Here is a 21,361-nt window from a genome sequence, read left to right as displayed (position 1 = left end):
CAAATTACTTGATCGACTCCCTGGCTTGCTTATCTCTACGCAGTGATATACACACACATGTTGATCACGGACTACACTATTCCTTACTTTTAGAGACTAGGTATTCTTGGCCCAGATGGAAAGCCACTGCGATCCGATACAAAGTTTCAATGGAAAACCCTGGCACAAGGTGCTGCTACGTATGTTGCAACTGTCTGCTCACTTTTAGTTTTACTCAACCTACTCTCAAAAGGACCCTTGTCGCAGCTATCGATCCCCGTATCGAAGACAGTCCTGGTTCCTACCTCGATGATTGTATGCTGGCCAATGACTCTACAGTGCAGCATAACACAGACCCCGTATGCCATCTTCCTGCCGCTTGGAATCTATTTATGAACGTTAAGTATGCTCCCAGGATTGAACGCAAAAAAGTTGTGGGACTTGACCGAGTTGTGTCGGAGAAAAATTCAAGTTCTAGTTTGACTTGCGTGTGTTCTCAAAATAGGGTCCTTCAAGTTTGGAATATGACAGCATTGCATCGTGCCGCGAAGATCACATATTTTTGGGTAAGGCTACCTCCTAAACCCCAGCAGGCCCGAAAGGCAGCATTTGCTGGGTGCACCCAGGACTTCCTGAGGCTGCCTTGAACGTAATACCAGTCATTAGATCTACGTTCTGCTTGAAGATTCCCGTCGTATTGACAAGTACTGCGGCAATATTCGCGGCTTGGTCGAAATAAGCGGCACAGGCCTTGTTGGCATTAATATTTGGACCGTCACGGCAGAGGCCTTAGGACCCACCAAACTAGTGTTGAAAGGGAATGGCAAAGGGGGGTCGGCGACGAAGACCCCATCTAGGTTATTCCGGCCTGGCTGGATGCCAACACCAGCAATGATTTGGTTCAGCGCAGGTGCGTTCACAGCACCCGTGACTGGCGCAGCCGCGCGATGCCAGTTGGCTGGGAACGTCTGGTTCCGGAAGAAGGAGCCGATCGTGCTCAACGATGCTTCTTTGGTAGTTCCTGCAGTTTTGCGTCATCCAGACGGAGCGGCGGGCGGATAGGTCACTCACCATTGGCAAAAACACTGTGATCATGAGACCGGTCAGTTTTTAGATGTTGGGAATACTATAATTGGGGCAGCGTACTTGAGAATAAACGCGGCTTGGGTGAGTGCTGCATTGAAGCGCCGTGGCGGAAACTGGAAGCCTCGGTTGGCCGCCTGGTCCATGGCTATATTTTGCCTTTTCATGGCAATCAGGGCATCGATGTTCCAGACAGTATTGTTGCCTTCCACCCCGTTGTCCCCAAATTTACCGAGTTGCAAGAGATCCTAGTAAAGGCAATGTCAGATCGCGAAGATGCCCACAGTAAAGAAACTCGCGAGATCATATAGCCTATCTTGGAAGTTGCGGTTGTCCCCAATCAGAGCGTCAGCTCTCGTTATTGAAGCATCGCCTATACTCAAGTCGTTATCAACGAGGTGTCGGAAAATTTTCAGCCTGCCTTCAAAGCGTCCATGTTTTGCTATCCCTCCCGTTTCTGGACCATCGATCTTGTGCGGTAGAGGCGGCACCAGAGGAGACACACCACCGATAGAAATTTTGTTCACAAAAGGGTTTCCGCGAGTCAGCTGGAACGAAGATTAGTCTGGCTAACATTCTTATGAGACCCGCACCATGTTATTGGAAACCATGGTCGCACCAAATAGCAATTCAATGTTGAAAGCCTTACACCGGACACGATTAGCAATGGCACCTCAGATTCCCAAGTAACTTTCCTGACCTCCATCATGGCAATGGTTATCTCCTCAAACGTCGCAATTCCACTAGCGTATGGTTAGCAAGGCATCGAGCACGTCAACGCATCGCTGAAACCCACTTTCGAGGGATATATCCGTGATTTGCAAGGGTATTCATGGCCGCTATCAGCTTTCTGAGAGCGTCAGGAGAGTGAAAACGGAAGACGAACGGCAAGCTGCAGTTGCGCGGGGGCAAGATCAGGTCAACAGCAGAGAGGGAGAAGCTTGACGGCCATACGTCCTCGTTGGTCATTTGGACCGGGTGCGACAAATGGGTGGGCCGCGTCGGGAATTCGTTTCGTCCCCGTTTCGGTTGCCTGGGCAGGCAAGACGATCAAAGTGCCTGTCTGGCCATCTTGAACTTCGGTTGTAGTGCCGGCCGCAGCAAGCATCACTGTGCTGAAGAGGGGAAGAAATAAGAAGAGACGCGTCATCTCGAATGAGAGAATCTACTGGGTTCGTGGCTTTTTGTAGACTCTCCGCGATAATTATGGGTGCCAATGGGACAGAGTTTTGAGAGAAGACACTGATTACAGGGGAGGATTCCTGAAGTCGCTATGATCTTCGTGGCGTTGATCACGGTCCTAAAGCGGTGACCATGAGAGAAGAGGTCGAGCAGTGTCCAGACAACTTGAACCTAGATTGATGACAAATACAAGCACACACACATCCGTCTGTATTCGCTAATGGTACACAACTAATGCATCTGTGTCTATAATGTAGGTAAATAATGCACAACGCCCCAAGAGCTATTAGACGCGAATGAGTGAGTGAGTGAGAGTAAGTGATTGAGATGAAATCGATAGCAAGAAAACAACAACAAACAAATGACAGACGCGCCCTCCCACAGAGATAGATAGCTGCTCGTATAGCCCAGGCTACCCTGATGACACCGCAGCCTCCTGCATCGAGATAGGCGAGGGAGATGACCGGGGGCCAACGCTGTCTTGCTCTTCTAGCGACAAGAGAGAAATCTGGTTGACTAGAATGGCGTTGGCTACCGCATCGCCTCGGGCCTTGTCCTTGGCTGAACTACTCATTGGCCTCCTCGCTAATGTGATTTTGGGGTCGTGCGTGACCAACGCATTACCATTGCTGCCGCCAGTGCCAGCTTGCTGGCCGGGCATCATCACAATTGATCGGGTTGACGAAGAGTTTGTCCATGCTCCACCTGGCGCTCGCTGCACTGAACCATTCCCACTGATCGACGTTTGTCCGTTAGATAGTGGCGGGAAGTCCGTCATGGTTGACGGAACTAAGTCGTGCTGATGCTGTCGAATCGGGCCATGACCATGTGGAGACGAGTTACCACTAGTGCTCGTGCTTCCTATAGTGACGGTGAATCAAACGACTAGAATGAATGTAAGAATGGAAGCTGACGCGAATTGTCTCGCCCATCATGCTCTCGATGTCGGGGTGTATGTAATGTGGGGTTGGGTCGCAACCCCACCGCCCAGTCCGGCCGAGCAGGCAAAGGATGATGCTGAGTTGAAGATGCAGTCGAAGTATAAGTCCGCCTTGATGAAGAGGATGTCGTTGACGATGACTATAAATGATCATGTATTGGAAGGAAATATGAGAGCTTCACCACGTACTGCAACACTGGAGACATCATCGCCTGCTGAGCTTCCCGATCCACTTGTTGTTCGATTACCAGAACTGCTCCTTCTCATCCCCATACCTGGCCCATATACCCCCATACTACCGCTGAGCCTTGGACCCACTGGTGCCGTTGAGGGAAAGTCTACGCCCCCTGAAATACCAGGGCCATAACTCCAGGCTGCTCTTTGAGGTGGAGGCGCCCCCGGGCGGCCTTTCCCAGTTCCATTAACATTGCTGTTGCGTCGATTCCCATTCGCTCCGCCGTTGGTAGTAACACGTCCATTTACCCGGTTTGGCTCAAATGACGGCAGTTGCGGTTGGGAGTGTGGCGGAGGAGACATATAGGGCTGCATGGGTATTTGTTGGAGGTTCGGGTGATAGTACGGTTGGGGATGCCCATATGGCGACGAGTTGGGATCATACCCATTCACAGCAAAGTTTGGAGGTGGATTTGGGAGGCTGCCGAAGTTATTGAAGGGCGGCATCGGGGGTGGTGAACCGTTCATGTGATGCTGAGGATTTTGTGGTGGCGGTGAGTTGCCACCGTTTTGCTGTGGGTGATAAGGCGGCCCGTTCCAGTAAGGAGGAGTGTGATTATAGGGATACATTTCTGGGTCAGAGCCTGGGGTGGGCGGATGGGAGTAAGGGCCATATGTCGCGTAATATGGATACGGCGCCATAAAGGGTTGTTGCGGTTGTGGTTGACCTTGGGGAATTGGAGGAGGATACGGGTAATATTGCATTGCGGGCTGCTGGTGTTGTGGAGGAGGAGGTCCATGGAATCCGGGAGTTGGTTGGTGAGGTCCATCAAAAGGCGGTACAGCCATCGACATGTTTCCATTTAATGGAGGAGGTTCATAGAGTGTCGGGTACTTGAAAGCGGGGGATGGCGCACGAGAGTTGCGTGACGACGAAGAACCATTTGCTGACATGAATGTTGGGGCTGAGCTACGGAGTGATCGTGACGACGAAGCAGAATTGGCTCGATGTGGAGGCTGCTTTTTGGTGGAAGGGCCAGACCACTCACTCTCTGTTGCTGGGGAGCCAGGATCATCCCCACTGGCACTCGTTGATGAGACGAGCGAAGCAGAGGAGGAGGCCGAACTCTGATCTTTCTCGTCGAAGTCTATGAAGATGCGATTACGTGCTTCGTTGTAGGCGGCAGTTCGCTCCTCCATTGTCATGCGTGGTTTGCTGGCGCTAGCAGAGCTCCTGCCGCCAAGACTACCCGTCTCTGATGCCTCGACGTCTGAGACATCACCATCGTCGCCTGTGACAGACGACGCCTGCGACATGGGTTTGCGCATCATAATTTTGAATTTGGGCGGTGTTTCGACTGGTGGTGGGGACAAGTCCGCAATTCTTCGAGCGGGACTTTGAGGTAGTTAGTTGGAATTGCTCGAGGAAGAGCAGAACACGCACATTCGGCTTTCTGCGGTTATTACAACACTAATGACTTTCGTCAAAGAGTCCGTTTCTGGAGCGAGGTTGTGGTAAGCGGCACAGCGGTGGACGAGCATTCGCTGGTAAGTTGTGGCGGGAGTGAGGTCTATTCGTTGTCTTGACTGAGTGCGATCGTTGATTAGGTTCTCCATGCTCTCTCCGAGTTTGAGCACATAGATTCTATCCTTCCCGGTGAGTGCCTCGAGGATTTGAGGGTCCACGTCCGCGGTAGGGACGCTGTCTGTCAGAGCCGCGAGGCTGGTGACGCTCGAGTTCGAGCTGGACGATGGTGGGGCAGACATGATTGTGACTGGCGGTGAAGGCGAGGCAACGGCGAGAGGAATGTCTGCAATACATTCAAGCGATGCGAGTCAGTATAAAAAGCAACGCACCGACAGACATGGTGAAGAATTTGGGCAGACGAGCAGATTGGCTAAAGGCGGGTTGGGGAAGACATGAGGGCTCTCGCCAAAATCAGCCACACGGCATGATCTCACCCGTCAATCCCTCACTTCCCCCTTCATCTACTGCCTCGCAGTAATTTCCCCAGCTTCCACGCGGATTACCTTAAGACGAGTATCTCACGAATGAAAAAAAGACATTTTTCTTCCTTTTTTCGGTTTTGAAGTCAACTGCTTATTCTCATACATATCGTCAACTATTCACCGTCTTTCCTCGTCGTCAAGCTTGATCAATTGTTTTTGCCGTCGATGCAGAACAACAACTCCTGTTCAGGGCCCAGAATCGTGCTCCTCACCTCGATCATATGTAAGCTGCGCTGCATGGCCCATGGTTTCCTCTGTCTTGGTCAAAACTTGCTCCAACCACCACAAAGTACTATGACGGTTCCAAGTAACTTCGGATTTGAACCTGAATATCATAACTAGCCGGATTTACTACTGCGTATGCTGTCCTGAACTCGGAGAAATTGGTGCTAAAATTTCTTGATTTTAGTTTCATCTTCAATAGGAAAACAACCGACATCGACGAGTCCCTCGTTCGGTTGGTGGCTTTGTTGGCCTGGAACGCGCCATTTTCCTTCAAAGTTGAACTGGGGTCGGACTCGGAAGCAATAATATTATCTGACCAGTATGACCATATATGTGGCCAAAGTAGATGGCTCGTGAAGGTTTTTTTGGCTGTATCTTTGAACTGACTGACGAAGCGCAGGTTTTTACTCTCCAGCATAACATCATGGGACAAGATTCAAAATCACTGCACCATCTGTGAAACAAATTACTGTGTTTTAACCAAATCATAGCCAGTAGCTCTCGCCAATCTGGAAAATGCAAGAAAGCACCGATTGCAAGTGCCTCATTGTGTGTCCTCTTGTGATATCGACGCCGAGAACTCAAGTACTAAGATTTGAGCAGCAGAATTTTTCATCGCACCTAGCTTGATGCACAAAACCGTTTTTGGCGAAATCCTTCGTGGATAAAAAGACTCAGCTCCCGAAACATTATTCGTTCTGAATCGTCGGTGGATATATCAATATAAAGGGTTTTGGGAAACTGAGCTGAAACGGTAAGCAATAAACGCAGGTCCCTGTGAATCTACCAATAAAGATGTTGGTACAGATAATCTGGAGATGTTTCAGGTTAAATACTTCGCTCACTGGCAGCCCTGTTGTCGTTCTCGCTCGAAAAAAGGAACAATCCACGTTGGCACAATTGCCTCAAGTGTGACACAGTCACGTGCGTCGTCACTACCGTGTCAAATGTTATGATACAACGCCCGCCCATGCTCACACTATGCTCACGATCAGTGAGTTCTAAGTGCTGCTCGAAATATAGAACGAGTTTGGGGTTTCTCACTAAAAAGAGTTTCTATGAAAATACCTGTCGATCGACCTTCACTTGGCCTCAACGAAACGCGGCCGTAACCTCACGGCCATCGATTTGTGTTACATAATCGTCGTTCCCGTGAACAATCTCAAAACAACCCTGAACCACAACCACAACCATGCCTGCTTCCAAACTCAGCGTCAGCACCGTCCTCAGCAAGGCACTCCACGGCCAAAAGTCAAAGGGCTCCTCAAAGACTAGTCCCCCTCTTTCCGTTCGAATAACAGAGCAAATTCCAACGGAAATCTATGAGCTCATGATGGACCATTTGGATGATGTCCCATCTATTCTTGCATGCAATCTTGTGTGTCGCACGTGGCATCCACGGAGCCGCGAAATCCTTCACCAGCGAACGGCTTGTCATCCTGGTCCCTCCAAGTTGAGACCTGCCACCATCAGCTGTGCCGCTCCGTACCTTGACGGTATGTTATCTTCGACCTCCCCTATCTATCTTTATCCTACTTCAGGCGGGGTGATATATGGCGCTTTGGATGGGGTTTATTTTGCGAGCAGCGATGGCTCTCAGAAGCGTCTCGCATCTCTGCCCGATGTTGTTCAAATCGAGTTATTCATCGACGTCGATCTTTTAATCTGTATCGCCGGTTCGTCCCGCAGTTCAGGCTTCTTATGAATACCTGATTTCAATATAGATTCACAACTTATTACCTTTCCATTGCGAGCATTGGTCTCCAGCACTTATCAAGAGCTAGACGTGGTCCGGATGCAAAAGCCTATCATTATGATAAGTGTTCTCCGAAGCAAAAACCTGGGAGAGCGCCATCGGGTTTGCGCGGTCCGGAAAATACCAAAGAGCGCACCGACTTTCAAGTTGTTTGACATTGTGTTCGCCAATGACTATGCTCGTCTCGTGGAGGACTCCAGTTGCTTTATTGAGCAGCAGGTCACCTCGGTTCACTTGTGCTCGAGGAGGCTGTTAGCTGTCGCCATCGAGAAAGCCCCGCCACAACACAGTGGATTCGATGTCATCAACATTGGAAATGCAGAGTCGCAACCTTTCCTCGACTCGAATGATCCAGCTTTAAAGTTCGTATACAATACGCGAGAGACCGGAAAACCTATCGGCATATCTCGATTTGGCGATCACTTTCTGGTCTCCTACTCAAGTATGTTTCTATATCCCGACGGCATGGCGTATGACTAGTCTTATGCAGAGTTGGGTTTCCTTGTCAATAAACTCGGTCGCTCGTTGGACAACTTGGTGAAGATCCAGTGGAATGGAACACCATCATCTGTTGGTGCGTGTCCGTGCCCTTGGTCAAATATGCAAGGTCCGACTGGTGATACCTAGTCGTGCATGGGAAGCATATCCTCGCACTTACTCCCGAGTACATTGATGTATGGCAATTCGGACCTACTGAGTCGACAACGCCGCAGCTTGCCCAACAGGTCAAAGGGTCATATGCTCTTCTGAACGACGCATCTGAAGAAGCGGTTCTGGTATTGAATAAGAAAACCAAAGATGTTGTGGAACTCGAGTTCCATCACGAAGTTTGCCAGTGACACATACTTACTGTACTTGCAATCCAGATTCTACTGAAACTGGCTGTAATCCAATCATCTTCAATCGTTGTTCCATTGTAACGGATGTGGTGTTACCATCCAAAGACCCATCTATGAGTCGCGGCCTACTTCAGTCAGGGCAAGGTACTTGCCTGCTCGCTGCACTGATCTTGATCATGGTCACAAATGTCACAATCACGTGCTCGCGTAGTTTGTTGATCGCACCGAACATACTTTACTGCTTTGCACTTCCTCTCAACCATGTCAAAAGCAAAGTCTGGTCTTGCTTCTGTGAAGCGAGACTTCTCCAGCAGCTCAGTTGGCTCACAGGACGCCATACCATGGGACCCCACACCCCCTAAAGCCACCTCGTCGTCTCAGACCACGTCGTCCACCCCCGAACTAAGCGCCCGCGAAACCGCTCGCGAACGCCGCCTACGCGAAATACAGAACGCGCTCAACAACCGCTCCACACCGACTCTCGCGGAACCCACCAAGCCATCCTTACCATCGAAAAGACCAAGCGATCCTGGGCTTTCTGACGCGTTGCAGCCAACGAAAAAGCCACGAAAACTCCCTCCAGGTTACGAAGATGACGGAGAACACGATTTATCTTCCCGTTCCACCGCGTTCTCGCGCAACAAAGCGACCTATACTCCCGCGCCACTCACCAAGCGCAAAGCTGGAACAATCGAGCTCAGTGGGGAGCAAAAACAAATCCTCAAACTTGTCGTGGACGATGGGGAAAGCGTGTTTTATACTGGAAGTGCTGGTAAGTTGCCAGGTTCGTTCCTCCTTAACCTCTTTCTAATGGCATAGGCACTGGCAAATCGGTCCTCCTGCGTGAAATTATCAAGGGGCTCAAGAAGAAGTACGGTCGTGTACAGGATGCTGTCGCCATGACCGCGTCAACTGGTGCGGCTTCTGCTCGTTCTTTAGCACGGTATAACATTTCAACAGGCATCGCGGCGTGCAATATCGGTGGCGTGACGATTCATTCGTTTGCTGGAATTGGCCTGGGTATAGAGGATGCAGAGAAGCTTTTTGAGAAGATTCGCAGGAACAAAAAGGCACTTAGCCGGTGGACAAGGACCAAAGTTCTGATTATTGACGAAGGTGCGCCTTGGATTGACCTAATTCAACGATCGTTCAATGTTACTAGTTTCTATGCTTGACGGTGACCTCTTCGACAAACTCTCCCGTATTGGAGCTCTCATCCGACGAAACATGGAACCTTTTGGCGGCATTCAGCTTGTCGTTACTGGAGATTTTTTCCAGTTACCGCCTGTGGGGAAGAGTGGCGTCAAATTTGCTTTCGAGGCTGCGATGTGGAAACAGGCAATCCCACGGACTTTCAACCTTACCCAGGTGTTTCGACAGAGTGATCAAGGTAATTCTACGTTGTTTTGCGTTTGTTTTCTAAACCAGACAGAATTCATCGACATGTTGAATGAAATGCGATTCGGGCAGTTGACACAAAAGTCCATTGACAAATTCCGTTCCCTTTCTCGTGAAATAGTATATGAAGACGGTCTTGGTCCAACCGAGCTGTATGATCATAGTGTTGTCATTTATCACACTATGCTCAACTCCCCTCTAGGTTTCCTCGTCGTGAGGATGTTCACCAGTCCAACAACTCTCGTATGACACGACTCAACACCGAGGTCCGCAACTTCAAATCTTCTGATGGAGGAAGCGTCACCGACCCAACTGCGCGTGGGCGCCTTCTGTCCAATTTTATGGCGGAGGAAAACTTGCAACTACGAGAAGGAGCCCAGGCAAGCCACTATCTTGATTGAATATCAGATAATTCATACTCGTATCTAGGTCATGCTCATCAAGAACATGGATGAACAACTTGTCAATGGAAGCATGGGTATAGTATTGCGTTTTGCTGACCCAGCGAAGGCGCTGGAAGAGGATTTTGACATTCTCGGGGAGACAACGGTCGCAGTACCCGGAGGCAAGAAACCCGCATCATCCGCCGTTGGAAAGACCACAGCAAGCCGAGGAATATTATATCCTATCGTGGAATTTTCGTTAGCGACGGGTGCTAAAGCGACGATGATGGTGAAACCCGAAAGTTTCAAAGTAGAATTGCCTACGGGAGAGGTTCAAGCAAGCAGATCACAAGTCGGTCTTCCCTCTGAGTGATGCGCGTAGCTGAATAGCTTCAAGCTTCCCCTTATTCTTGCTTGGGCCCTGAGCATTCACAAATCGCAAGGGCAAACGTTGGAACGAGTGAAAGTGGATCTTGGTCGAGTGTTTGAGAAAGGTCGGTTGTTACACGAAGTTTAGCTATCTGCCAACAGTTTCCAGGTCAGGCATACGTTGCGCTCTCTCGCGCCACCTCTCTGCAAGGTCTTCAAATCTTGAACTTCGACCCGAGTAAAGTGCGTCGAGTCCAACTTTTCCCGTGACAAGTGAATCTCATGTTCCCCATAGGTCATGGCGCATCATAAGGTTACAGAATGGAGTAAGACGCTGCAGCAGGCAGTCTTGGACGAGTGGTAACTTATGATCAAATCAGTGCTATTCTACTTCACGCAATGTACATTATACACAGTCGTTTTTAGATCGTGTCCATTGTCCGCCGCTACGAGGTTTATACGCTCAGAGCTGATTATTATCTCTAGCGATTCCGAGTTGGAGCAGTGCAATACCAAGGGACTTGTGGCCGTAAGTACTCCCCCAATCTGAACCTGAAGCTTGACTCGTTGTTCAAGCAAGGCTCATAGATTGTAATCACGTCGTCTTGTCAGAGTTGAAGCAGTGGTCAACGTCGATGCTCATTGCCACAGATTGCCACCAACAGCGTTTGACATTTGTTCAGGTCCCAGACAACCCATAAGTAGCGATGCCCATGAAAGCCGCTCTTCGTGTTTTGCATATTAATAGATCATAGGCCGCGATCACGTCTCCATAGAACTTCGCCTCAACTTAAATTTCTTTTCCTATATGCTGCTCACTCAAGCGGCAGGCACAAATGCAATCCTATGTTCAAGACCACACTGAATGAAGGCCGAGAAAGCGATGCAGTTTGAGTCCGTTTTGTCAGGGATCGAGGCCGACAATCAATTTAGTTTGCCAAGCGATCATCACCGCCCACAACGACGACATGCGCTCCTTTCAGTTGCATGTAGATTCCCACCCTTTTCCCTTTTTCCATCTCTTCTACTTCACCTCCCCGCATTTCCGTTTCTCCGTTGCGGATACGATACAATGCGGCTGCTTGAAGCCCTCCCCTCCGCATTACTTCTCCTTCTCCCTCATGCGGTCGCGGCTGCCAACCCAGGCACCTTTAGCGTGTCTGCTAACACGCGTGTTAGCGCCATGATGGTGCGGTTAACGATGCCCGCTATTTTTGTCGTCCTCTGAATGCCATGCCAGATGTTTGTGGGCAACACAGACAAGGTCTATATCCTTGACAAGGCGCAAGGAAACGCAGAACAGATCAAAGGCCACTCAGCTTGGGGCTCTGCATAGTGCGTGGAAATCTTTATCGAGATCATGTTGACGAATCGACTTTAGTGACCTCAATTCGGGGAAAGTTGACCTTATGGACGTGCAGACCAACACCTTCTGTAGTTCTGGCATGCATTTGCCCAATGGGTATGTGCTTTCCCTATTCGCCTGCCGGTTCTGATCGTATTCAAAAAGCTCTTATGCTGTCTTCGGTGGCAACGGCGCTGTCGCCATAGGTGGTGGAGCCTCAGACGGTGACGGTTAGTGGAGGGTACCTTTTCTCGATCGTAAAGGCAACTTGGTTTCAGGCTGGGACTCGATTCTACAAGATTTTGACGGGTCTCGTGCCATCCGAATCCTCAGCCCATGCTCCTCCTCAGACGACTTCAACTCACCTGCTTGTCAGTGGTATGACGGTGAGTTTACGTCTTGTTGTTTCAGTTCTCGCGTATTGACAGGAGAAAGACCCAACGAATAATGCATTGCGGATGCAAGCTCAGCGATGGTATTCAACGGCCGAACCTCGTGGAGATGGGACAATTGTGCTCATGGGCGGGTTTACTGGTGGCGGATGTACGTTTTCAGTTCAACTGTTGGCAAGCGACTGACCCACGAATAGACATACTCCGAATCGTCCCAAACAACGACCCTAGTCTTGGAGGGTCATTGTCTTATGAATTTTTCCCGAATACCAGGAACCAGGCCCCACAGAGATTGGATTTCCTCTTTAAGGTATGTCGCCCTTGGTACCATTGGACCTGGAGTTTGACTGGAATTAATAGTCCTCTGCCCTCAATGCATACCCCCATGCATATCTCATGGCTTCTGGGAAGTTCTTTTTGCAAGCCAACCTGTCGACTGGTCTGTGGTGCCTTTGAAGAAGACATCTAAATTAATATTATCTAGCTCTTTGGGACATCGATAACAACAAGGAGCAGGACCTTCCGCCGATGCCAAACGGTGTTATCAGAGTGTAATGTTGTGTTGACCGCATTCAGCATCTCTGACTTGTCCACAGTTATCCTGGAAGCGGTGCCGCAGCAATGCTGCCTATGACCCCAGCCAATAAGTACACCCAGACCATCATCTTCTGCGGCGGTTCCGATATTGTGAGCAGCGAATTAATGCGGCTGAACCACCCGCTCACAATATGTAGAACGAACCTGACTGGGGTAATTTCTCTTTCCCATTCGTTAACACGTGGGACATCCCCGCATCCAAAGACTGCCAAAGGGTAGGCCGTCCCACACTGTTTCTTCAATCCTCATGCATGAATCAGATAACACCTGAAGGGGATGCTGTCTACGTCCAAGATGACGATTTGCCGGAAGGCCGTACCATGGGCCAGTTCATTATTCTCCCCACAGGCAAGTGCTTGAAATTCTCCCGAAATCTTCGTGATGACATTGTGCCAGGGCAGCTTCTTATCATCAACGGTGGTGCAAATGGAACTGCTGGATATGGCGAACGAAATTTACTCACCAGCCCGGAGAACATGCCTTTCCATCAGTCTTTTGCTTCTGGGCCAGTTGGTACACCAGCATTGTACGACCCAAACGCACCCAAAGGCAAGCGGTGGACGACAACGGGCTTTGAGACCAGTCAGATCGCGCGCCTCTATCATTCGTCTGCGGTCCTCCTCCCAGATGGTTCTGTACTTGTTGCGGGCTCGAATCCGAACCTAGACGTGAACATCAGCAAAGCAGTTCAGTTCCCCACGGAATATCGAGCGGAAAAGTTCTACCCACCATATTTCTCCGCCAAAACCCGACCTGCCCCGCAAGGTGTTCCCACCACACTCGGCTACGGCGGTAACGCGTTCGATGTAACTATCCCGTCGAGTTCGTACTCCGGAAAAGGAAACGATGCTGCAGAAAGTTGCCAGGTCAATGTTGTCAGGCCAGGGTGGACGACTCAGTGCGTGGCTCTATCCCCCCTTTTTTCGCCGTCCGTCTAATTGGTACCTAGTGGTATGAACATGGGACAGCGATTCCTCCAACTGGACAACACCTACACTGTCAACAAGGATGGCTCCATCACTCTTCATGTCGCCCAAATGCCCCCGAACCCAAATCTTTTCCAACCTGGACCAGCATTCATCTTTGTCGTTGTCAATGGCGTCCCCAGTAACGGCACATTCGTCATCGTTGGGTCCGGTAGAATTGAGAAACAACCCGTCGGTGCAGCCGCGTCACTTCCTGTCAGCGTGAAACTGGATACCGCCTCTGGCTCGTCTGATTCTAACCCAAACGCAAACACGGGGGATCAGCAGCACAACTCTCAATCGGATGGCTCTAACTCTGGGTCATCATCCAACACGGGAATGATTGCTGGCATTGCTGGCGGAGTAGCCGCTCTGGCGCTACTTGGGCTGGGAGTTGGTATTTGCATCGCCAGGAGAAGACGTGCACGTATCCGGGCCGGCATTGCCGCCGGCAAGGCGGCTAATGCACGCGCTCCACCACCGCCCAGCATGAACTTCAACGTAGCTGCGATAGGCGGTGGCTCATCTCCTTACGCTCCCGTTCCGCCTCGTTCTCCAGGGCCAGAGTCACGGTCGCAGTTCTTCGGCGGCCATCTCCAGCGGAATAGTGATGCTTGGAGCCATAGTCAGGTGACCGATACAGACAGCGGTGTCTGGGAGGCCCATGCACAGGCACATATCCCAGAAATGTCGGGTCTCCGACAACAACCATACCGTGACGAGATCGACGACATCCAGCCAACATCTGGCTTTGTTGGTCAAAATTTCAACGGGCAGCATGCTGAGGGCCGCGAGTCCCAACAAAGTTTCCGTCCTGCATACTAACGCGCTCCATGAACTCTGTACTTCCAACCACCACCCATTCGCTGCACGACCACATTCACTGTTCATATTTTGAGCGCATTCTCCGTTTCTGGAAACTTCACACTCATCTACATGCATCTGACGGACTACTATTAACTACTGACTGGCAATGGATGATGCACATACTAGCTAGGCAATAATTAGCGTGTATTCTATCTACTTTACCGACATTCCACAGTCTACTCAGACACTTTGACTATGACCTTCTCCCCACTGACCTTGTTATTTCGCAACAGGTTCAGGCCAATCTCGACGCGTTGTTTGAGTGTTCCCTGGTCGAGCAGACGGACACGATTGGGCTGAATCAGGTCCGCCGCTAATAGTTGGGGAAGAATTTCTGGCATAAGATGTTGCTTTAGATACTCGTTCTATTAATGCCATCAGCGGGGCTGGTGTGAATGAAGCTAAACAAACCTCGTCATAATGGAACGTGCGAACATAGGACATGTTTGTCTCGGCCGTGAATGGATTGCTCTGGGGAGGTATCTCCCAACGCATCCCAGCATCTCCCACTGCAACAGCGTCCCCGACCTTGATGGGCAGAAGTAGAGCAACGGTCCCTCGCGGGCTAAGCACTTGACCAATCCTGGCCAATGTGTCCTCTGCGGTCACTCCGTCCAGAGCCAGCTCCACGCCCGTGGAATCAGGACCCAAAACGGCGCGAATCTCGGATGTCAAGTTGGCGCTGCGATAATCAAAGACGTGCTTTGCACCTAGGGAGCGCAAGAAATCGTGATGGCGCTGAGAGGCTGTTGCGAGCACATTTGTGTAGCCTGCGAGACGAAGTAACTGGAGTGCGTATTGACCTGTAGTAGTGCCAGCGCCATATATTAAGATGGATACGTCATGATTTGCTGGTACACTTGGTGCGGGAAAGCTCTGGGGAATGGAGAGGGAGAGGTGGTCGAAGAGGGAGAAGAAGGAGGTGATAAAATTGTCCGGTATGGTTGCGGCGGACTCAAGGGAAAGAGTATCAGGAATCTAAACAAAGTGTCAATGAGTACAGAAAGGTTTGAAAGGGAACTCGCTTTCGCGACCAAGTACGCCGGAAGGACGATGTATTCTTGGATAGTTCCCTGTAACGCGTCCTTCTTGCCTCCTCCATAGATGCTGAAACCAATAACCTTCGACTACATCAGTAAGATGCTCAGAGTAATCGTAGGGACTCACGCGGTCTCCAATACTTAAATGGGAAGCCCCACCAGCTTCCTTCACTGTCCCAGAGACATTGAGCCCCAGAACGACGGGATATTCCACAACACCCAGCCCCAAATCGGTGATATAGGTGTCGAAAGCCACCATAGAAGCGTATGCAACTTCGATGAGCACTTTTCCATCGCCAGGCGTTGTCTCAGTCTTGACCTGGACGGCGTCGAATTGCCCTTTAGCGGTGGCGGCTATAGCGAAATGGGTTGTCATATGTCGCCTGGAGTTTCCGTATGCTTGGAGTCATCTTCCTTTGCAGCTTATATATGGCGACTTGTGAGAGTCTGTAAGACGTATGGGTCCGCCTTCCGTCAGCGTGAGAGAGGTGTTGGCACATGCTAAGTCAGACAGTGACTGACAAAGATAATCTTCGTATCAGATGCCGATTAGATTACTTTGTCGAACAGCAAACTTCTATTGTCGGCCGTTAGACAGAAAAGAATCAAGTGTAAACACACAGAAACAGGTATCGCCTAGTTACCCCAGTATAGAAGTAAATATGGTATCGACTACAACAAGTGCAAGAGCTGCAAGCACCACACCCAAGTTTCTTGAGGCCAGGGAAACTGCGCCGCTGGTGCCCTTTATTGCACCACTAATCCCAGTTGTATTCGAACCAGCGCCCGGAGAATTCGGGTCGCCTGCTGCCGCACCACCGACGTTAGCAATGCCATCATCGGAAGGGCTTGCAGAAGGGCTTGTGGAGGTAGAGTGTGATGACGACGGGAATTTGGATGACGAGTGTTTTTCTGAGCTGGAGACTTTGGCAGACGATTGATGGGCGCTCGAGGACACTTTTTTCGATGAAGAGGTGGGATCAGGTTTGCGTGAAACACGGGACTGCTTTGGAGGCGAAGGAGGAGGAGGAGGGCCATCCTCCGTATGGCCGTCAACATACGACCAGGAACCATACAGTGTGCCGGTGCCAAGATCTCCGTTATTGAAGTATTGGAACAAACCTAAAAAATAGCTAAATGGCGTTCTTGCCTCGAGTATCGCCCGGGAGTACCTTTTGTTAAATCAAGATGTGCCCACTCAGGGCAGGTGGGACACTAAATGTTGGTCATCGATACAGATCACATTCGGCGTTTCACATACTGACCTCGTCCACACAGGTCGCAACCGCCGTCTTGCCATTGTAATTGAGTTTGAGCTGACGACCACAACATCCCGAGCCATCACCAAATTGCTGCCGGGACATCTTTGAGTGACCAATGAAGAAAAAAGTAGCGAGGAGAAACAAACCGCGGTGTTCATAGCAACGTACTATCAGCAAATGTCAATAGACCCGATTAAGCAGCAGAGTGAAAATTCACCCAGTCACTGTCTTTGTGGTTCTTGCCTGTGCATGCGTCCGCACCCTAAAGACGAATTTGATAACGACAGCTGAATGGAGGTCCAACTCACGGTATTGGTGCCATACCTGGAGAGATGTATGGGATTGATTCAGATGACAAGAGAAGGAGTACTCACCAGGTGAACATAGACCCAAGGAACGTGTCCTTCCGTCGACTGAGGTCAACGTTGTTCAAACGTTCTGCCAGGTCGTCGTGAGCGCGACCTTGGTGGTCGTCGCGGGCTAGGACGACTGCAGAAAGCAGGAGCGGGATGATGGTGGTTGGGAGCATGTTTTCTGTAAGCTCAGGGTAAAACGAGAGGAAGGGTTTAAGAAAAGGGTGAGAGGATCGCCAGAGGAATTCGATCGGTGAAGTGATTGTGCTGAGGCAGAGCGAATCCTAACGAGAGCAGACAGAAGGGAACAACTTCAACAAGACCAGTTGCATTTAAAGGGATACTCTCACACGTGCCCTAGAAGTCGATCATCAAACATTCCATCTTCCCCGACGTCAGACTGCTTGCTCAGTTGTCGCTGTTGTACGGCTCTGCCCTATTTTTGTATGTGGCCAAAAGACAACAGTCTATTCCTAGCATTGGCGGTCGCTTTTCCTATTCTCCTAGGTTTTCCACTCTTGTCGGATGCGGAAGATGAGATATGAAGATTAGGTTGATGATGAATAAGTTTCGATTCATGCAGTGGGCTATGCCAGCACCAGAACCTAAGGCACCATGTCGACGGTCAACTACGGCAACAAAGACAGAAGCTCAAGCGCTCGAGGTATACATAGCTTGGGCGGAGCAGATGATTGAGAGCATTGTGTGGGCTGGTGAGAAGGTAGGTGTGGGAGTTGCGTTTACTTGAGTGGCCGTAATGCGGTGAATGATTACATCGGTTGAAAACAGAAACCGCCCAGGAAGCCCAAAACGGCATTGGGTTTGAAGATCCCGAAGCGCGAAGCATCGAGCACGGGGCCCAAAGGACAGTTTTGAGACATGGTTTCTGCTTTTCATCCCGAACGCCGCGGGAAGATGGCATATTTCGACCAAATAGATGGCTGTCCTAGACACCAGACTCCGCCAGAGCAGTGTATTAGACAGAGTAGGGCGATGGGTTACGCTTTTCTGACTGTTCAACACACATGTTTCGAATGTTTCATGGGCAACGAGATTGTTGGCGGGCGATGGATCCAATCAGGAAGTACATGGTGTGGACTCTAGCTTTCGGAGATGAGTTTCGTGGTGGGAGATTGAGAGAACCCAAGGAGGCAAGCGTCTGTGAGTAGTTCACGATAAGTTAAAAAATGCCGCTGTCAACATCTAAGGGCATTGAGGGAGGAAGTTGATCATGATGCAAGTGAAGAAAACAGGTCACGCGTCAAGAGTCCTCTCTTCCTTGAGATGGACAGCGATGCCTCAGTCGCTCCGCTACTGAACATCGCCTGTCGCTTCCGTACGACGCTAAACGACGTGCTTACTTACCTCCCTGACCTCATTCTCAGTTCCCCACGACCAATGGTTTACCACTCATGTCGACCCAGAGTGGAAAGTTCGACAAGCTAAATCATGGATGCTCGCTAAGTGCCTCCCGTACGCAGCACCACCATCCCCGCCTCTTCGCCAAACGAATAGAAAGCCCCAACGTCCACCCTCTCCCATTACGTTTGCGCCAGATCCTCGACACCGACCTATATCTCCCATCACTTTCGCCCAACCCAAGCAACAGTTAACCGAAGACGATGTTAGCGAGTTCGAGGAACCACCACCAGCCGAGTCACCGGTGTCAGAGAAAGAAGAGGAAGATTTAATTCTCCCGCCAGTGCAGCCCAAAAAGCGCGCTATCATGCCTAACGCGTCCACGTCGAGCAAAGGCGATCTCTATGCCCAATACACCCTAATCCGGTTCTCAACAGGCCAAATTCTCGAGGATGATCTTCCTCTCAGTTTTTACGACTTGCAACCGGACGAACTGTTGGAGCTTCATCGACTAGGCGTTGTCATTCCCCTTCCGAGAAGCGACCTGAAACGTTATCTCGACGCTTATTGGGAGGGATGGGTTCGTCTCCTTCGTGTAAGGCCTGTAGAGGAAGACGAAGAACACTATAACCTCTATCGTGTCCGGTACCTAGAGTCGCGTCCACTTGAGTGGAAAGATCGGTGGGTGGTTGTACGGGAGGGTCATCTTCATATTTACAGGGATCAAGTTTGTCATTTTGCCTTCTTTCCGGTCTCTCTCTCAACATTCTGTTAGAACCACCATTCTATCCACAAACTTGCTCTAAACGATCTTCACGCCCTATACAACTCGCGTCATCTACCACCTTCAGCCCCGAAATCATCCAACAATGACCGAGTTCTACTTGCCCGCTTCTCAACCCAACCTACCTCCAACATAACAACTCGTGCATCATCTCCGCTTTCCCCAATTCCCTCAGACTCCTCTTCTCCACTGTCTTCTCCCGTTTTCGCCCATGATAGTGACGATTCTACCCGTCCTCGCCGTCAACGCCCACCTCAACCTCGCAAGCGACGGAAAAGGGACCCCGAGTTCCTCGCCTTCGACCTGAAAGATGACATGAATTACGTCTCACTTTTACGTGTTCTACATCGACAGTCAATGCCTGCTTCGACTTTTGTGCAGTCTTTGCCCGTTGGGACCAACGAACAACCTGATTCACCGTCTTCCCAAAATCTCTCCTCGGAAGACCGTTCAGGTGACGATGCCCCGATATTACGACATCCACCGTCACTTGCGATTTTGCATGTTTCTCGCAGTTTCACCTCATCGCTCGGCGCTTTGCCCTTCCCTGAGTGGCGGAATGCCCTACTTCGCAAAGCCCAACGAGCAGGACTCGGTCGGATCGGCAGTGCAATCGAGTGGTTAATAGCCAACGAGGACATATTGCTCAACGACGGCGACAGTGCGAGCTTTTGGTACCACCATGACAGCCCAGTCCGAACTCGTAAACGCAAGGGTAAAGGCAAAAGTACAGCTAAAGACAAGGGCAAGGCTCGCGAGGAGATAGTTCAGATCCGTCGTCAACCAACCAGCCAGGACGGTTATGATTCAGATGTCTCTGGCGATGCAGACGCGTCGTATTCATTCTCAGACAGTTCGGATGATAACAGCTCCAACTCGGGGCATAAAAGCGAGATGGAGTGGGTTGGCTGGATGGGTGATTTGCGCCGACAGAGACGTGTCGCTAAGCAGCAAGAGGAGAGGACCAGGCAACAGGAAGAGGCAAGACGGGCCCAGGAGGAGGCACATGAAGCTGAGTTGGGTATACCTCAAGGACCCTCCGGGGCGGAAATCACGATTGCCAGAGTCGGAACTGGTGTTGATGATAGGACAAGGCGAGCTGCCATGGAGCCAAGCGCAGTTGTGACAAGTTTGAGTGGGGTAAACCCACCGATGCATAACCCCAATGCGCATCTCTCCCAGGGTTATACGCCCAACGCCAACGGCAACACTGCGCCGGGCTCACGGATGACGCCTGTCCTTTCATCGCCGTCTTCAAACGAATCGTTTGGCGTGTTTGCGTTCTCCCCACTCGCTGCGGCGGAAGTGGAGACGGAGGATGGTGCTCACCCTTCTCCACCCAACACCCTCCGCCACAATCGCACTCACTCTCATACATTGCTCCATTCAGTTTCTCTGCACGATGCTGCCTTACACGACACCAACAATTCTGTTGGTCCCGAACCCTTCTCGACTTTCTTGCGTCGGCCGAGTATGCCTATAATTGGCAGCTCAGGCAACGTAGCCCAGTGGGGTTCTGGCGGCAGTCGTCCTTCCAGCCTTGAACGTGGAGAAAACGGGTCGGCGACAGGCTCGTCAACCCGCGCTAACACCGTCTCTGCCTCGGGGAGCTCAGCGACAGTCATCATCGACACGGGCACTGGGATAATCGAGGTTCCGAGACCGCCGTTACTTCGCGCGGCCAGCACAAGCGGGAGCAAGAACCTTTTACGCAAGAAAGACAGCAATAGTACCAACAACGACAAGGAGCGTCGTCCCAAACTATCGCTCTCCACCGAATCCAAGAATGCTAATAATACTACTACCATCGTTAATAATACTGGAGCTACGAGTCCGCCGGGCACTCCCCAAAATCAAGCCCATCCGGAACCAACACCCAAGGAAAAGAAAAAACGAAGAGGGCTTGCGAAAGGGGTTTCAATGAGGGCGGAAAAGCTCGTCAGGAGTTTGGATTCGGCGCTGGACTTCGTCGATGGAAGATGAATTTGCCAGTCGCGCATTGTACATATTTTTCCCATCTCGTTTCCCTGTTGTAACTACTGTAGCCTTAGAATACGAC

The 21,361-nt window shown here is 50.6% G+C and overlaps 8 protein-coding genes across 8 annotated transcripts; 4 read left to right on the top strand and 4 right to left on the bottom strand.

Annotated features, from left to right (window-relative positions):
* Positions 1–558: 558 nt before the first annotated feature.
* MIND_00373700 (Cloroperoxidase) lies at positions 559–2,212 on the bottom strand (the record flags this gene model as incomplete). The annotated part of the gene is made up of 12 exons (XM_037360574.1): positions 559–729; positions 780–1,000; positions 1,051–1,064; positions 1,126–1,310; positions 1,362–1,435; positions 1,484–1,519; positions 1,568–1,610; positions 1,656–1,706; positions 1,763–1,805; positions 1,859–1,901; positions 1,949–1,954; positions 2,017–2,212. 12 exons carry the CDS (start codon positions 2,210–2,212, stop codon positions 559–561), a joined length of 1,083 nt encoding a protein of 360 aa, XP_037223459.1.
* Positions 2,213–2,656: 444 nt separating this feature from the next.
* Positions 2,657–5,225, bottom strand: MIND_00373600 (ATP-dependent DNA helicase PIF1; the record flags this gene model as incomplete). The annotated part of the gene is made up of 5 exons (XM_037360573.1): positions 2,657–3,105; positions 3,159–3,324; positions 3,374–4,754; positions 4,803–5,169; positions 5,216–5,225. The coding sequence occupies 5 exons, from the start codon at positions 5,223–5,225 to the stop codon at positions 2,657–2,659; spliced, it is 2,373 nt and encodes a 790-aa protein (XP_037223458.1).
* Positions 5,226–6,785: 1,560 nt separating this feature from the next.
* Positions 6,786–8,188, top strand: MIND_00373500 (Sulfhydryl oxidase; the record flags this gene model as incomplete). The annotated part of the gene is made up of 5 exons (XM_037360572.1): positions 6,786–7,089; positions 7,135–7,269; positions 7,318–7,791; positions 7,840–7,923; positions 7,977–8,188. 5 exons carry the CDS (start codon positions 6,786–6,788, stop codon positions 8,186–8,188), a joined length of 1,209 nt encoding a protein of 402 aa, XP_037223457.1.
* A 261-nt stretch (positions 8,189–8,449) lies between these two features.
* Positions 8,450–10,702, top strand: MIND_00373400 (ATP-dependent DNA helicase PIF1; the record flags this gene model as incomplete). Its single annotated transcript, XM_037360571.1, has 10 exons — positions 8,450–8,960; positions 9,008–9,103; positions 9,149–9,304; positions 9,351–9,578; positions 9,621–9,738; positions 9,789–9,966; positions 10,016–10,321; positions 10,367–10,463; positions 10,508–10,581; positions 10,634–10,702. The coding sequence occupies 10 exons, from the start codon at positions 8,450–8,452 to the stop codon at positions 10,700–10,702; spliced, it is 1,833 nt and encodes a 610-aa protein (XP_037223456.1).
* A 501-nt stretch (positions 10,703–11,203) lies between these two features.
* On the top strand, positions 11,204–14,462 carry MIND_00373300 (uncharacterized protein; the record flags this gene model as incomplete). The annotated part of the gene is made up of 13 exons (XM_037360570.1): positions 11,204–11,527; positions 11,579–11,673; positions 11,720–11,800; positions 11,849–11,913; positions 11,962–12,069; positions 12,119–12,226; positions 12,273–12,385; positions 12,436–12,514; positions 12,560–12,626; positions 12,672–12,762; positions 12,810–12,887; positions 12,933–13,570; positions 13,622–14,462. 13 exons carry the CDS (start codon positions 11,204–11,206, stop codon positions 14,460–14,462), a joined length of 2,688 nt encoding a protein of 895 aa, XP_037223455.1.
* A 218-nt stretch (positions 14,463–14,680) lies between these two features.
* On the bottom strand, positions 14,681–15,920 carry MIND_00373200 (PKS-ER domain-containing protein; the record flags this gene model as incomplete). The annotated part of the gene is made up of 4 exons (XM_037360569.1): positions 14,681–14,869; positions 14,916–15,482; positions 15,539–15,625; positions 15,672–15,920. 4 exons carry the CDS (start codon positions 15,918–15,920, stop codon positions 14,681–14,683), a joined length of 1,092 nt encoding a protein of 363 aa, XP_037223454.1.
* A 264-nt stretch (positions 15,921–16,184) lies between these two features.
* MIND_00373100 (uncharacterized protein) lies at positions 16,185–17,335 on the bottom strand (the record flags this gene model as incomplete). Its single annotated transcript, XM_037360568.1, has 7 exons — positions 16,185–16,666; positions 16,717–16,759; positions 16,810–16,896; positions 16,953–16,973; positions 17,024–17,068; positions 17,115–17,130; positions 17,181–17,335. The coding sequence occupies 7 exons, from the start codon at positions 17,333–17,335 to the stop codon at positions 16,185–16,187; spliced, it is 849 nt and encodes a 282-aa protein (XP_037223453.1).
* A 1,102-nt stretch (positions 17,336–18,437) lies between these two features.
* On the top strand, positions 18,438–21,285 carry MIND_00373000 (uncharacterized protein; the record flags this gene model as incomplete). The annotated part of the gene is made up of 3 exons (XM_037360567.1): positions 18,438–18,495; positions 18,545–19,245; positions 19,294–21,285. The coding sequence occupies exons 1-3, from the start codon at positions 18,444–18,446 to the stop codon at positions 21,283–21,285; spliced, it is 2,745 nt and encodes a 914-aa protein (XP_037223452.1). The 5' UTR covers positions 18,438–18,443.
* Positions 21,286–21,361: the final 76 nt, after the last annotated feature.

This window comes from Mycena indigotica (genome assembly GCF_014461135.1).
Source record: "Mycena indigotica strain 171206Taipei chromosome Unknown Mind.scaff0003, whole genome shotgun sequence".
NCBI lineage: Eukaryota > Fungi > Basidiomycota > Agaricomycetes > Agaricales > Mycenaceae > Mycena > Mycena indigotica.
Note: the sequence above shows the minus strand (reverse complement) of the source record. Positions and strands in the feature narration are given on the sequence as shown.